The following is a 16956-nucleotide window of genomic DNA, read 5'->3' as shown; positions in this document are numbered from 1 at the left end:
TTATTACACAGCTAACATTAGCAAAATATGTCAGGCCCAAGTGAATGTTACTGTGAGTGCCTATTTGTCTTTTTGGAATAAATTACTTACTTTAAAGTAAATCTGGACAAATTTCGAGATGGTGTAGTTGTTGATGTCGAGAGGTAGCGTGTGCTGGGACTCCATCTGAACCGTGGGAGCCTGAACTAGAGCCAAGCAATCAGAATGCAGCTCTCTACCACCTTAAAAACCAAGATGATCCGAAAAGTGGAAAGAGATGAGATGGTCAGTACACAAAATATATGGTGCATATACATTTATTAATTTAGCAGATGATTCTATCCAAAGTGGCTTACAAATTAAGAACATTACAAGCTAATTATTATTCAAGAGGCAACCGTGTTCAAAGTACTTCAATGCCAGTAGGCTAGAGCAGGACAGAGTAGGCTAGAGCAGGACAGAAGCTAGAGCACAAGTGGACATACAGAAAAGTGGATTAAAAAATACAAAAACAAGTTTATCAAGTTTATTTAAAGGGACTGCAATTGTGTTTTGGTTATGGTTTAATTAGGTGCTCGCAGAAGAGGTATTTCTTCCTATATTTCTTGGAGGTCAGGCACCAATGGTTCCATCACACAGAATTTTGAAAGTGTGAAGGAATTGCACTGCAGTACCTGCAGCTGCCATCAGCAAAGCTCCGAGTTCGGCTGGAATGACCAGATGAGTGACGTTGACCACTTCCCTTCTTGACAGCTCCTGCAAATCAAGAATATACTGTGTAAGTATTAAAGACATACAAAATGTTGTTGTTCGTTTAGAGATTGAATATCATTACAACCATTTCTCGCATCCTCTCCTCCTCTTCTGCCTTCCTTCTGGCCTCATATCTCAGCTAAAATAGAAATAAGGAAACAATTAAATGTGGAATTGTAGCTCAGCCTGATCACTAACTACTAAATGTAAATTGTTCTTACCCTAATGTATCTCTTGCGATCGACATACATATGAACCAGAGAGCGGAATTTCACCAGGCTTGCTTTCATTTTCACATATCGCTTCCTGTGAAAAACGTATACAGACATTGAATTACGTATATAATTACAGTATCAGCACCTGCTGGAGAAGCTAATGAGATATATAGGCTGAGAAATGGTAGCTGGTACCTTGTGAGATAGCCTCGACAGTGGGCCTGCAGCCGTATGATCTTCATGCGGAAGGCCGTGTAGCGTTTTCTCACAAAGAACATCCTGGTGTAACGCTGCAGAGTCAAAGCAGCTACATGCCTCACTCTGTCCCTCTTACTCTCCAACAGGAAGTATGTGTCCTCTTTCATGAACAACTATCAAACAGTAAGAGGTGCAATTAAATGGGGAAAAAAAGATAAAAAATAAATAAAAAAACAGAAATGTTCAAATTGTTACATTAACATTTATGCATTTGGCAGACGCTTTTATCCAAAGCAACTTACAGAGCACTTATTACAGGGACAATCCCCCGGAGCAACCAGGAGTGAAGTGCCTTGCTCAAGAACACAATGGTGGTGGCTGTGGGGATCGAACCAGCGACCTTCTGATTAACTGTTATGTGCTTTAGCCCACTACGCCACCACCACTCCACCAATTGTTAAATGGGAGACTGTGGCTAGTTGTCTCAAGTAAGATGTCGCAAAGGTACATTTAGGGGTTTTGAGTCAAAAGTCCAGATACACAAATGCTTGTTTTCTTCAGCAGTGGTATTGGATAATTTTTTTTCAAAAATCTAGTTTGAAACAAAAACAAATCCTATAACATTATATTATTGTAATAGCTTTTTGGTAAACATGTGAATATAATACATCCACACTCACATACATTACATTCAGGCAAGGGTCAAGTATACTGTATAATGGAGGTAGATTTGAACTTAAATATGAACTGCGTTCTCTCTTCAAGGGTATTTTTCATAAAAGTTATGTCAGGGCAAGTTGTCACATGTCTTTTATATGTTGTCATTTTATTCAATTTATTTATTATTATTTCACTATGGTGGTAAAAGCAATGGTTTGATATTTGTATATGTTATCCCTTACATTGTTGCTGTTTAATGAATTGTTTTGTGCTTCATATTTGTTTGACTGTTTAAATTGTGAAAAATCCTATTATTAGCTGTTTAACACTTCAAGCACTGAAGGTGTTTTTAAGGTGTCCTGTTTCAATGGCATGCCCAAAATTAAAGGCAAAAAAACCCCACAGATGGTCATTGTTTGGTATAATTTTAAGAAAACTTTTACATAATGATATTATTACATACATAATTATGAATAATTAGGAGAATTATAAAATGTTGTGTTGATATGACAAAGCAATCAAAAGTTATAGCATTACATAAGTAATTTATCTTAGTGTCCAAAAGCATCTCCAAGTGTCCAAAAGCCACTAATTACACATGCAAATACAATAATGAATAAAGTTTTGCTCTCTCTAAAGCATGCAGGCATGAGTAACGTGATCATATTCAATTCCATTCTGTGTCATTTGAGACATCATTAAGTCAAATTCATTGTGTCATGTACTTGGCGCCATCTTGTTATGGCCATATGTAATTAGAGTGAACAATCCTCTCTGCCAATATTTGGACTACTTCCACCTCTGAATCCTAATAATATTAGTTTAATATTCAATGATGCTGAACAACATACTACACCATTTCCGATGAAGTCATCTGATCCAGGAAAGCTAACGTGATTTAGCCAGATAGCATGTTATAAGCTGTGTGCACATTGTACTTTATGTGGAATATCTAAAGATCTTTGCATCCGATTATGTTCTGTGTGGGCTTGTTTTAATGGGAACATCCTTCTATAAGTAATGGTAAGTGATATTTTATGTTCTGTTTATTTTTCGTGAAGCTAAAAGGGAAACGTGGCTTATAAGCAGCACCTGTTTACATGTAGCATGTACTGTATGTAAAAGACATGAACGTAACTATTACCTGCTATATTTTTTTCTGTGAGTAAAACAAATATTGTGGTTGTATTCGACTCTTTGTAAGCTTTCCAATGACATATGACACATGGCTGTTTGATCAGTTTGTTGTTTTTACCGATTACAATAATATGTAAAGCACTGGAAAGTAAAGCTTCTAAGCTTTAAAACGATACCTATTTTTTGTTGGCCAAGACACTTTTTGGTGGACTCAATCCGAGCTAAAAGGGTTAATGAGCAATTTTTAAAGTATGTGCTTTATTGAAACATAATGTTTAAAAAAATGTATCTACCCTGAGAGATATTGGCTTAAGTAATAAGTGTGAGAACTATCCAAGAAGGAGAGTATCAAGACCATTAAGTCTATCAGAATCATGCTCACCTTGGTGACTCCGACTTGAAACACTCCTGGCCTCAAAGGGCAAAGCTTGCTCAACATGATGACACAGTTTTCACCATTGGCAGGGGGAGGTTGTTTGAGGCCTAACAGTGACTTATATCTAAATATAACCAAATAATTGGATTAGACTTTAAAATATTAACAAATTGAAAGCTGATAGCAAATGATTTCAGATATACAAGGAAAAGCCCTGTGCTAATGGCCTCAGTATTAGTTTCACATTATTAGCTGTTACCTGAAAAGGAAGACATCAAATGGCATTCTGATTGGATAGCCCTCTCTCTTGATTCGAATAGTTTCCAAAATCCCAGAATAGCTAAGCTGTGTACTGACCAGCTCCACGTCAAACACAGCAGGCTCCTGCAAGGTTACATACTCTCTCAGTGAATTTCAATTCCAGAGAAGTCAATGTTAAAAATGTAACACCCCTGAACTCAGTGACTGTTGCTTCTTACCTTGTTTTGGTTTGGCTTTATGCAACGCACAAAATATGGATTGGACCTGTTAGTTAAAAAAATGTAGCTTTAAAAAAATGACTTATTATGACTTAAAATGACTAATCTTAGACAAGCTAAAATAAGATGTGATTTGGGAGATGGAACACTGTAATGCAGTTAAATGATTTCTTGAGCCCAAAATAAAATTCTGTCTTGATTTACTCAACCTCATGTTGTTCCAAAACCCATATGACTTTCTTTCATCTATGGAATACAAAATTATATATTTTGAAGACTGTAAAGGTCGCTCTTTTCCATGACATTACAATGAATGGGGACTGAAGCTTTCAAGCTTAAACAAGTATGCAAAAGCACCATAAATCTATCATAAACATGGTCCATTTGATTTGTGTGCTACAAATCCCAACATTTCTGAAGCTATACTGTATAAAAGCTTTTCGTGAGAAAGAGAACAAGTTATTATTTACTGATAATCTTCCCCACCAGTAAGTTGTTAACTCAAGGACTGCTGCGACCACATAATTTTAGTCAGTGAGTTGAAATCAAAAACGGCATCAGATCGATTTGTGAGCACAATTTTCGGACTGATTTTCAGTACAAATCAAAAGTTTCAACTCAAAAGAATGATTCGTTCACAAAACTTGCACTATTACTAAGGAGACCTAGAGTGGATGTCAATATTTTCAGTGAATAGCTAATTACATTTTGATCTTTTCATCACATAAATCTCTGGTATGGTTTCAGAAGACTTGGAATATGGGGCACAAGTTGTATGAACTTCTTTTATAATTCTTAAATGATGCTTTTGGATCCTTTTTAAAGCATGAAAAGCTCCAGATCCCATTAATTTAATTGTATGAAAAAGAGAGACCAGAACAGTCTCAACATTTCTCTTTTTGTGTTCCATGGAAGAAATAAAAGTCATATGGGTTTGGAATGACATTACATTTTTGAGTTAACTATTAATTTAGGGTGTTCTACCTCTCCATCTTTTCAACGAGCTCCATGAGGGACAGTTGGAACTTGGCTGCCACTGTTGAGGCCTGTTGGCGCCGTGTTACTGTGCTGTTCTTCCCAACCTGGGATCTCTGTTGTTTCAGGGCCTCAGCATAGCACATAAACAGATATGCAACCATCTAAAGTCAGAGCAAGAAAAGGTTCAGTTTATTATTGTCATTTATTTCATGTAGCTAATCATAACTTGTTCAGCTCTTGCCTTGTTTTTGCTCTGAATAAAAAGGTCAAGGACATCCTGTCGAACCTGATCATAGTTTTTATCCAGAAATTTATGGACCTGTGAAGCATGGTGAAGTTTACAATCACTAAAAGTGTTGTGCATTCCTCCAGTAACACTTTATTAGGGAATAATCAAAAGACTACTTAGATGTAGGCAAGAAGTTTAAACGCACCTGATAGGAGACCTTCCCGGCATAATGCTTGATGGTAAATTCAGGGAGAGGCATTTTTGGCTTGGAATACAGTGGATTGTTGCCATGATGATAGTGGCATTTCTGAAGGAAGGTATGGTCTGTAGCCTAGAGGAAATTAATAAAAAATGTATTAATTATTAAAGAAACTAGTTAAATGCAAAGGATTTGAACTAGTCATGATAGATAGATAAAAACTAACAAAAACATCAATGAACATTAAGGAATAATGACACCTGGGGAAAACCACTCTGATCATCCAGAATTCTGAGTATCCCGTGAGGCTTTGCTGCAATGAGGTCAATGCAGGCTTGGTTATCAGAAAAGGGCACATCTTCACAGCTGATTTGCTCTCTGTTGTATTCATCCTTGGATATTCAAAGGAAGTCATTTTTCAGACGCATACCACAGGCAATCTATATCTACAAGTCTCAGAGGATTAGAGTGAAGAGAGACCACTTACTTGTTCTTCCTTGAAAATAACCCTGTTGAAAAAGAACTGAAGGTACTCATTTGCATAATTTATGCAAAGTTGTTCGAAGCTGTTGAAGGTAAGGTCCTGCAAAGCACAAAACGTGTGATTCAACTGAATTTAATTCAAATTTGACCACAATGCAAAGTATTAGCAAACCCTTTTACAGTCATCATGAGCAAACATGTTAAACACTATACCTCAAATCCATAGATATCCAGAATGGAGATAGACAGAGCTTCATTCCGGGGATAAACCTGCTTATTTATTCTATCCGTTAGCCAACTGAACAGAAGGGAGTACAGGATCTTGGCAACTGCATCTCTGTTATGTTTGATAGAGCAAATGAATATAATTTGATGATCTCAAGACACACAGCACCCAGTCAACATCAATATTTCACAGTAGTTACATAAAAACAAGGAAAGTGAAATCTGAAGACCTTTCATGCACTTTTGTTCATTTTATCCAGAAGCATGAAGCTGTCAGAATGTCTGACTGGAAACATTCATGACAATGATGCTAACGCAAATAGATCAGGAATGTTAATTTCTATCTTTTTTCAATTACATATTTCATTCCAGTCCTATATTTAACACTGTTATTTATGGCAGCTTCTGCTCTATATTTTATTCTTATTGAATTCTGAAAGGAATCCTGCTGTAAAAACAGCTTAATCCAGATTAAGATAGTTTGGTCTTAACTGGTATAGTTAATTTTGCTGGTCTACCAGCCTGTCCAAGCAGGTGTTTAGCAGGTCTCCCGGCTAATCTCCTAGCCTAACCAGCTAAGAAGTGCCCAAACCTTTCAAAAACAATCAAAACTGAACAGCCAACCAGCCACCTTCGGCTAGTTTAAACTGGGTTTCATTTTCAGCAGAGAATCGAGTTTGAAATTGCTGTGCAAGCTTCACTTGCAAAAAAGTACCAAGGTAATACCATGGACATACAATAATCCATTGAATTACTGAGGTATTTTTTGAAGTACCTGGAAGTGTCATGTATATGGAAGTGTCATTATGGTATATGAACATGTTATTCAGTACCATCATTCAGTACTAGGTTAAATATGAGAATACCATACTATCAGTGTACCATGGTACAACCACATTACTTTCTTGCAAGTCACATGGTTAAAACCATTTATTAAATGTGTGAATGTGATGGTTATTTTTTCATTGTTAAACTAAAGCTAAATTAACGTAAATAGAAATGCCTGGGAAAAGGTTAACCTGGCATCAATTGCACTCTCAACTGTCAGGGGGGTGTAGATCTTCTCCCTCATTGTCTCCTATTAGAAAGAACAGAACAATCAGAAATAATGTTGGCAAAGTTTCTTGAACTTAATGGGTGAACTGAATATTTGTTCTAAAACAAAAATGCTACTTTTATTAGCAAACAATACAATCTTGTTCAAATATTGTAGAGGTTTCTGAGATTAGGCATTGCTGAGACACTATCTGTAGGCCAGTGAAACTGATATGGTGATTAAGAAGGCCAGCTTCCAGTCCTAGTGTCAATAGATACACAACCTGTGACTATTCTGATCACATTGATTCAACTGATCACATTAAATAGACATAAATAGTTTAACATTGTGGCAGAATAATTTTCCTCCTCAGTCACTTCTCTTGCATATACCTGCCGTTCAGTGAGATCAACTTCTGGGGTCAGTGTCTGAAAGCAGGGCTTTAATGATTTTATCTGATAAGCCAAGCCTTGTAGCGTGAGATCAGTGTCTAATTCAATTGGACAAAGGGAAATGGCTTAAGTATGGCCCTCTCCTGTTACTTAGGGAGTACCTATTCCTCCAATTAAAAGAATTAAATAAATTACATTGAAAAGCTCTCATGAGTGTCACAAAAGCAGTCATGATGTCTTAGCACATTTAAACATGGCAATGGAGCCACAAACACTGAGGAGCAAAGACTCTATCCAAGACCTATTGAGACAAAGACAATTCTGAAAAAAATTCCAAGTAAAGGATCATTTAAAAGGATTGTTGATGAAACATCTGAAACAAGGAACTTAAGGGATCTGAAATGAGGAAAGATGCTGATACTAAATACGGACATTTTGATAGTCTCCACCAGAGGAAATGGAAAAAGATGGGTGAGGATTCAGCCCTTGACACCTAAAACGTTTAAGGACATAACTTTGTATAGACCCTGGATACTTCACTATTTCCAGAAATTGTACTGGATAAGTCATGATGAAATGCTGGAATTCTGAATGGAAACATGTCTCAGGTTTGAATTGCAACAGTCATTTAAACATGATTCCATTTGTTTTGACTAACACATTTGAGAGATTTTTTTGATCACTCATCTCTTTTTTGTGAAATGTATATAATTATTTAGATTGAAATAGGAGCTCGACAGTATGCAAGATTAGCTCTATAATATACAAATGCCATGTATAACACTCAAATTAATAGTCAATTAATCAATTAATAGTCAGTGCCATCATGGACGCATGGTGCATACATTAACTATTAAATATCTTCTGCTTTTATATCAATGTCAAACTTCTTCGCTCATCTACAGCCTACACATTTTTTCTTTAGTCTTATATAGGGACATTTAACTACATAGTACTTCTGATCACAGTGGCTATGTTCAGAATAGCATACTACCATACTACTCTTACTATTCTGCAGTATATAGAATACTGTGCACTATATGACTCTTTTTTGTATGCATGGAATACACAAATGACCTACTACATTTGCCAAAATGTGCAGTATACAACAGAGCACACTACGTAGAATACTGTGGCCTATCCCAGAATGTAATGTGCTCAACATTTCCATTGTGAGTAATGAACCGTATGTAATTACATCCGCAACTCTTTTCGGAATCTTATTTCGAATTTTGTTTATTTTGAGTGTCGAATGTTATAACATTTTACTCAAAATTTGATATATTTTAGTTGGACAAACACTACTCACATGAGGTAAATGTAGCAGTATTGTTTGCAATGTAGCAACAATGTACAGTAGTATGCTGCTTTTTGAAAGGTTTTGTGGAATAATGCATACTGTTTCAATTACTATTAATAACAATATTCATATTTACCAAAAAAATAGTAGGCAGTGTACAGTGTAAAGTATTAATTTAGTGGTAAGCTAGTGCCTGTATACCATTTTGAAAACAGCCAATGTTTTGACATTAGAACAGTTTTTTTGGTTTTGAAGATGTTGTTATTTCTTTGAAAGTCCTACTTTAGCATGTGTTATAGTAGACTGGAAACAGGGATAGTTTACTCAAAACATTCAACAATTACATATTGACTGATCTCTACACTGTGTAATGTGCATTGAGACTGAAACACTGTGATAAAATGTTTTATCTTATTCACGTATTTTCAAGTGTTTTAGCTATAAAGTTAACATACTGTAGCCAACAAAACTAATAAAATGCAGCAAAGGGTTATTGTATTATTGATAATGTTTTATTTAACATTAATTTAACGTATCCAGATTAATTAATACATTATTATTATTATTATTATTATTAGTAAGTAAATTATACATTTGGTAACATTAGATTTTGTGATTTCCCATACCTGATTAACTTACTAAATATATAACATCCAACCGTCCCGCACTTTTGGCCTCTAGCAGAAGAGGAGGCTTTCAGATGGACAGACAGCAGCATAAATCAGATGGGCTGATGGGCAGGTAAGTATAGCAAAGGAAGCAATATTGTTACTCAATAGGACAGTTTATGAGAGGAGCGAAAGGTCAGGGAATTTAGTGTGGGAGCATGGCATCAAACTGATGCAGAGCGAGAGAAGCCATTTGTGCGGGTTGATGGTGCAATAATCTGCTTCTCAGCAATATCTGCACAACTGTGTCCACGATGTATGCATTTTTACGTAAAGATTTTATCAATAAAACAGCAGGATCTCATTTGGGGGCATTTTTGTCCATTTTGGTGGCATTTTCGTACCGAGGGTCCATAAATTTCCGACCCTGGTTTTGAACAACATAGAGTGAGTAAATAATAACAGACTTTTCCTTTTTTGGTGACCTATCCCTTTAAGCAGGGTTAATAATGTGACAGCCCTCATGGTGGCACCCCTGCAGTGGGGGTTGAAATCTGCTACACACCCCTGTAGCACAGGACAAGTTGTGAGGCTGACAAAGCTACAGGCCTTGTTGTCCGTTCCTGCCCAGGGTATTCCCTTATTGGGTTACAATGGTTTCCATGGAGATTTGGCCTGCTGCCCTGCCATAATCAACTTGCCATGTTACTCTATCTGAGGCCTTATACGCACCATTTGCGGCTTTCTTTTGGTGTCTTTGTCCCTGCTGTCTATAAGGCAAACTGAGCAATTTTGTAATTTGCATTGTATTTCAAAGGAACAGCAAAGAAATTTGTGTAGTGTTGAATCACCCACATAACAGTGTGCTGATTCTTGGCATGGGGCCTTGACGTGAGGTCTGCCTGGAGTTCATGTGAGGTCTAGAGGTGACTCACCCTTGTTGTTGCTATTCAGGTACAGTCTTGTCAAACAGTGTCAGTTCATGTGGCACACATAATACAGGCCTATAAGACAATACTCAGTATTCCTATAAAAAATATTATCATATTGGTCTTATTGCTGTAGCAATACCAATTAAAGTAATTCTCAATGGAAAATGCAGTTGCATTTTAGTTAATTTATTCATTTTAGTAATGCTTTATAATAACCTTCATTGAAAAATCATTAACAAACATTATATAATGCTTAACTGATCATTAATTAATGTATAATAAAATAGTTATATATGCAGAGATAATGTGCTTGTTAATGTTTTCTAATAAATTAAACTAACATTACATTGATTTTACATTAACTAATGACCTGTTAAGCATTATGCAAGGTATAGATATAGTACAGACTATTAAAGATTACTTCCTGGGGCCTGAGTAGCTCAGCGAGTATTGACACTGACTACCACCCCTGGAGTCGCAAGTTCGAATCCAGGGTGTGCTGAGTAACTCCAGCCAGGTCTCAGGTCTAAGCAATCAAATTGGCCCGGTTGCTAGGGAGGGTAGAGTCACATGGGGTAACCTCCTCGTGGTCACAATTAGGGGTTTTTGCTCTCAATGGGGCGCGTGGTAAGCTGTGCGTGGATCGCGAAGGGTAGCATGAGTCACCACAAGCTGCAAGTCTCCACGGTGTCATGCACAGCGAGATACGTGATAAAATGCACGGATCAGCTGTCTCAGAAGCAGAGGCAACTGAGACTTGTCCTCTGTCACTCGGATTGAGGTAAGTAACCGCGCCACCATGAGGACTTACTAGGTAGTGGGAATTGGGCATTCCAAATTGGAAGAAAAGGGGATAAAGATTTCTTCCTTATTTTAAGTTATAACATTTCTTTGTTTTCATTTTTTAACCCTATTGTATTATTAATGCACTTTTATTGAAGATATTATTAAGCAAGCCTTTCTTACAGTGACTTTGAAAGTAATGGACTTCTGTAAGCCTTCTGGGGAAATCTGCAGAAGTTCAGCCACCACTCTGATCTCCTGGGCACTCACAACTGATGCCATTTCCTGAGATTCAGTCTGTCAACACATGGGCAAATATATAACTTAAATCATGGCACCATTAAAGAAGTGCATAATTGTATTGCAAGCAAAAGGAAGCCATGTGAGGACAGTCCAATGTGTTTCATTCACCTCATATCTCTCGAAGAAGACATTTCCAAGGTGGAGGATGGAAGACAGGACCCTGAAGATACCATTCTGGTCTTCGGCACTGAAGTAAAGTATTTCCATGGCGCTGAGGAGCCTGCGAAAGTCCTCCCCGTCACTCTTGCCAACAATCTCACAGTCTCCACCCTTATGACCAACAAGAACATCCACGAGAAAAATAATACCAGTCAAATAACAAAGCACTAGTCAGACTTTTAGGACAAATGTTAATTTTGTGCGATAAACTATATAATAAATAACGCGTTTACAAAATGTACACAATTAATCATGTCCCGGGACTATAATAATGAATATTCCTATCATCAGAACAATTAAAGCTTGATGTACCACCAGTTTTCAGCAGAGGGCAGTAAGTAGGCAGCGGGCAGCTGAACCAGAGCTAGTCGGAAGGGGAAGCCTAAAAGGTTAACATAGCATAACGGCGGTCCCATAGGCATTCAATGGGGTGTACACTGGCGAGGAAACATGAGGCCGTTCTTTGTGAATGGATGTCTATGGAGGAGATGCTTCAGTGTGCTGAATAAACTGCTTTTGTGAGGAAACAGTTCATCACTTAACAAACTGACCACCTGTCCACTAATCTTCAACATGTTTACACTAAACAATAATTTTGGAGTGAACTATGTGTGGAGTTAACTACGATAAAATTGCCGTTTTATAGGAGTAGTCAAGGACGATTTTGCAACAGATAGGTGTCAGTTTACGACTCTTCTTATTAATTTGTATGGTATCCGCAAATGGTGACATACTGTCATAACATGCTACAGTATATGACCGTTATGCTCTCTCCTATGATAAAAGTGCGGAGACTGTTATCTCAGGATAGAAGATCTCTGGCTGTACAGACAACAAACCACCACAGGCTCGCTTGACACTAGTGACAGCACAAGATGGGAACATGTTCTTGCATTCAAACACAGCTGGACGCAAAGAGCATTTCTCGAGATGTGATTTTCAATGTTTCAAACTATGTTTAACTTGACACAGCAACCTAAAACCCTAAAAAGTGTTTATGACGCTATGCAATAAATCGATCGCGGACAGATTGACGAATTCAATTCCAAAATGGATTGTTGTGAATTGTAGACCAATGATAGTCTTATGTTCTAAAGCTTGTATTCTAAATCTCCCCAATTTGGAATGCCCAATTCTCAATGCGCTCTAATTTCTCATGGTGGTGTAGTGACTCGCCTCATTCCGGGTGGCAGAGGACGAATCTCAGTTGCCGTCTCAGACCGTCAATCTGTGCATCTTATCACATGGCTTGTTGAGGGTGTTACTGGGGAGACATAGCGCGTGTGGATGCTTCAGGCTATTCTCCGCAGCATCCACGTACAACTCACCATGTGTCCCACTGAGAGCGAGAACCACATTATAGTGACCACGAGGAGGTTACCCCATGTGACTCTGCCCTCCCTAGCAACAGGGCCAATTTGGTTGCTTAGGAGACCCAGCTGGAGTCACTCAGAATGCCCTGGATTCAAACTCGCAACTCCAGGTGTGGTAGTAAACGTCAATACTTGCTGAGCTACCCAGGCCCTATTTGTATTGTCTTATTAATGCTTTACTCGCCTACCAAAATAATGTAATGCATTTTTTACAATTATTATATTAATTAAATTATATTAATAATTATTCTAATAATAATTTCATTTAGATTTATAATAACTGAAATATAATTATTGAATCATTATAAAGTACATTTAATTATTGTTATTTGGGGGGTTTTTCTCAGCAAGTATTTATATATGCGACAAATTTGATTTAAAAAAAACTTTTTTATTAGTAGACAGCCCTACTAATAATATGTAAAATCAATAAATGCATAAACTCACCTGATTAAGGTAATAATATGTTTCTGCCTCTTGAAGGTAGAAAGACTGTTTCTGTTGTGAAGGAAGGCCTGCAAGCATCTCATAAAAAATGTGGTAGTTTCTTTCATCTTTGGCCTGAAGCAGAAAATTAGGGAAATAGAGAGAATTAAACATTCAGATGTTAACTTAAATAGCAACTAATTATTAAAGTCAATTTGTATTTTAAAATAAATGTTTTACCCTTAGGTCCACTTACAAGTAACAAATGACCTTTTACAGACCTTCTTCACAATAGCGTCAGATTGTATTTTTATGTGAATGAAACTGAGGCTGTGGGGGATACACCTACAGTCTCTTCAATGACATTCACTGAATAAAGCTGTATAAAGCTCATAGATCATATTTCATTTTCCACTACTTTTTATCAACTAAATTGTCTGGGAAAACTGTTTTTTTCTATGTGTCGTCAAGACTTCGAACACATTAGTTCAGCCATTCAAGAGACTAAAATGACCCCTTTTATTGAAGAATTTAGAAAAACCCATTTGATGAGAATTGTGAAGAATACCTGAAACACAATCCTGGACTTTTCAAGTAGATACTGTGAGGTTATGGCACCACTGATTACCCCTCTGTTTGAAGCAGGAAAACCAGACAAGCATTAATACGTAACTTAATCCATGTTCTCTAACATACAGTCTTTTTAACCAGCATCATGTTAATCTTGACCCTGTTATCCTCTTTCAGTTGTAAAGGTACTCCAATAAAGTACTTCTCTTGTTGAGTGTATCAATATCAGTAAAGGGATATGATATTGGTCAACTTACTCTTCCATAAATATTTCCATGTATTTCCCAAATCGACTTGAGTTATCATTTCGTACAGTTTTGGCATTTCCAAATGACTCTAAAAGAGGAGCTGCTTCAAGAATCTGTAGATGAAGACAAACATAATTAGAATGTAGAAGAATACGTTTATGATAAACAGCTGTGATTTGAACACTACCATATTCAAAAGAATTTAAAAACAATAGGAAAAGGACCTGTACAATTTTATAAAGCAAAATGTTGATATGATCACATGTTTAAAGGAGAAGAGTGTAATTTTTTCAAAAATAAAACACTTTCTTCCACTGAACATGAAGAGAGAACTATAAGTAAGCCATTTGAAGGTTGATTCCTGAAAAAGTGATATCACTGTGGCTCTGTGACACTAACAAACATTGCTCTGTTTGTCTGCGCAACGCAGCAAAACTGATTTAAATAAATGACCTGTATTTGGGGTGGAACTATCTGTTTGTCTGTCCAATGGAACATGGGGGGAGGGTTCGGGAAGCCTGTGTTTAAAAACATTTAACAATTCTATTTGGTGACACTATAGTGGCGCTGAAATGACACACTTCACCCTTGAACAACACTATTTTTGCGTTGTTGATTTTATAAGGCATTTGTTGTCATTTCAGATGTAGATACTTCCTTTTGATTATTAAACAGTTGTGTTAAACCATTTAATACTCTGTAAGGAACTAGAAAATGTTCACACACTCGCACATCACGAAGCTCGACAAGTCATGCTAAATCTAAAGGGTATATACAAACGATGACACACTAATACACACAGACAAACATTAACCACTCAAAAATACAATACCTCAATCTGAATCAGAGCATATATGGCAAAGTGGAGGGTAAAAACACGTGGCAAATTGGAGGGAAAAAACAAGTTATAAAATGTGCATAAACAGAGAGTTCTAAAAGCACAACTCTGACCAAAAGTTAATTTGTGTTACTCATACCTGTTGTGTGACGTTCTGTTTGTGATGTATTGCAGCTAGGTAGCGGAGAACAAGCTTTGTGGTCTCTGTCTTACCAGAGCCACTCTCCCCACTGAAAGACAATAGGCACATTTAGGCCACATGATGACTGTAACCCCTTCAATTACCAGCTTAACTCCTTAATTGCACCCTAAACTGGCACAGACCGACTTGGCATTAGAAGGGCCAACTTCCTTGTCTTCTGCTTTGCACTTAAGTAATGAGCTAGGTGTCTGATCATCAGACAGAATTGACATTGAATGCTTGAGTGTGACTGTCGTGCCAGCTACTCTGAACAGCCATGGGTGCATTTCACAGAGACATGATCTGCTGGTGCAATCATGGCCCAGAGATCAGTAGTCTTTCCTTACAGGTATCTCCGTCAGAGATAGGTTTAAGTGTTCTAGGCGATCAACTGTGACAAGTAGAACTGACACTGATGGTTCCATCAGCTAAAAAGTCTTCTTGAGGTGACAGGACACAGAACAGATGTTTGAATTCTGTAATTCCCTTTCATTCATGCTTTTATAGCATATTATAATCAGTTAAGTTTCATGAACAATGTTTCAAGAAGTATGTTAAAATCATATTGAACTTATATTGGGTGATGTAGTCAGACTGTATCCTCCTACATACACACAAACATACATTTTCCTTTAAATGATCCTACCTGATAATAATGCACTGGTTTTCTTTGGCATCCCTCATTTTGGTGTAGGAGGCATTTGCAATAGCAAAAATATGCCTGAAAAAATACAAAATAAGGAATTTCCCTACTGTTAAGATGTTAAAATGTTAAAATGTTTCTTATATAACAGTCCAAGTTAAATGCAAAATTCAGGTAAATGGTGCAAAATAAGGGGCATGAATGAAAGAATGAATGAACGAATGAATGACTGGATGAATGAACGAATGAACAAACAAACATAAAACGAACGAATGAATGAATGAATGAATTAATGAACTTACGGAGGATTCTCTCCAAGGGCATGACCTTTATGTTGCAGTACCATGTCTGTTCCATAAATGTTGAACATCTTGTAGGGGTTAACAGACACCAGGATACTTCCAATGTAAGTCTTGAAAGAAAACAAAATCCTTTTTTGAATCTGTTTTTGTGAAACTGTTGCCCTACTTTCATTTTTAAATTCAGACAAATTTCTTGTACAGTTGAGAAGTATTGCTGTAATGGAAATATTTACAGAATTAAAGCATTTTCCATCTTTAAAAACATGTTTTCAATAGCATGCTTCAGTGCAATTCATTAACATTATCAGATATAAATAAATATGCAATGGGCTTTGAAATCAACTTACATATATCAAATTGCGTTGGAACCTTTTCTTCAAATTCAGTAACACAGCACCTTCATGCAGTTCGCTGGAAAGAGAGATTTATCCTTTATGAAAGCACAGTTTCTTTTGAAAGTGATAAAAACTGTCAGAAATGTTTCATACATTGTAGGATGTATGTTTAAACTAAAGCATGTAATTAATTGACATATTTTGTAAAGACTTACCTCATTCAATACCAATGTAATTATTTATTTTCAACAATACTCTTGTGTAAATTAATGTTTACATATTTAAAAAAAATATAATTCAATAAATTCATACTCAAGCTGTGTCATGTCCTCAAACCCATCCTCCTCTGCATGTTCACGGTACAACATTGTGGGCAGACTTCGTATTGAGTACATCTAAAAAGCATGTTAAATTAAAAACAAGATTATGTAAATATTAGTTCCTGGAAAAACTGTATAACCAATACACCAGTATTTCACCGTACAGTTAGAAATGCATGATACCTGTAAGTTGTTGTGATATAGTTGGTGTGTGTGTGGTGTGTTTTTGTGTTTTCTTTGACATTTGACATGCACTGACATTCTTCTGTAAAGTTTCGGCCCATAGTTTTGAAAAC

The 16956-nt window shown here is 36.7% G+C and overlaps 1 protein-coding gene across 1 annotated transcript in view; it reads right to left on the bottom strand.

Annotated features, from left to right (window-relative positions):
* Positions 1-16735, bottom strand: part of myo15aa (myosin XVAa) — a 52506-nt gene extending 35771 nt beyond the window's left edge. Inside the window, exons 1-25 of the mRNA XM_052139596.1 lie at positions 16653-16735; positions 16353-16416; positions 16006-16115; positions 15707-15781; positions 15019-15109; positions 14051-14154; positions 13792-13855; positions 13245-13358; positions 11374-11535; positions 11146-11259; positions 6931-6989; positions 5900-6023; positions 5691-5786; positions 5464-5595; positions 5210-5335; positions 5017-5094; positions 4782-4936; positions 3798-3843; positions 3578-3702; positions 3325-3442; positions 1143-1318; positions 954-1038; positions 818-871; positions 654-735; positions 91-221 (exon numbers count right to left, since the gene is read on the bottom strand). Coding sequence (XP_051995556.1) covers positions 91-221; positions 654-735; positions 818-871; positions 954-1038; positions 1143-1318; positions 3325-3442; positions 3578-3702; positions 3798-3843; positions 4782-4936; positions 5017-5094; positions 5210-5335; positions 5464-5595; positions 5691-5786; positions 5900-6023; positions 6931-6989; positions 11146-11259; positions 11374-11535; positions 13245-13358; positions 13792-13855; positions 14051-14154; positions 15019-15109; positions 15707-15781; positions 16006-16115; positions 16353-16416; positions 16653-16735 — 2568 coding nt within the window. The remainder of the gene's footprint in view (positions 1-90; positions 222-653; positions 736-817; positions 872-953; positions 1039-1142; positions 1319-3324; positions 3443-3577; positions 3703-3797; positions 3844-4781; positions 4937-5016; positions 5095-5209; positions 5336-5463; positions 5596-5690; positions 5787-5899; positions 6024-6930; positions 6990-11145; positions 11260-11373; positions 11536-13244; positions 13359-13791; positions 13856-14050; positions 14155-15018; positions 15110-15706; positions 15782-16005; positions 16116-16352; positions 16417-16652) is intronic.
* Positions 16736-16956: the final 221 nt, after the last annotated feature.

Source organism: Xyrauchen texanus, chromosome 12, assembly GCF_025860055.1.
Source record: "Xyrauchen texanus isolate HMW12.3.18 chromosome 12, RBS_HiC_50CHRs, whole genome shotgun sequence".
Taxonomy (NCBI): Eukaryota; Metazoa; Chordata; class Actinopteri; order Cypriniformes; family Catostomidae; genus Xyrauchen; species Xyrauchen texanus.
This window is presented reverse-complemented; position numbering and strand designations above follow the sequence as displayed.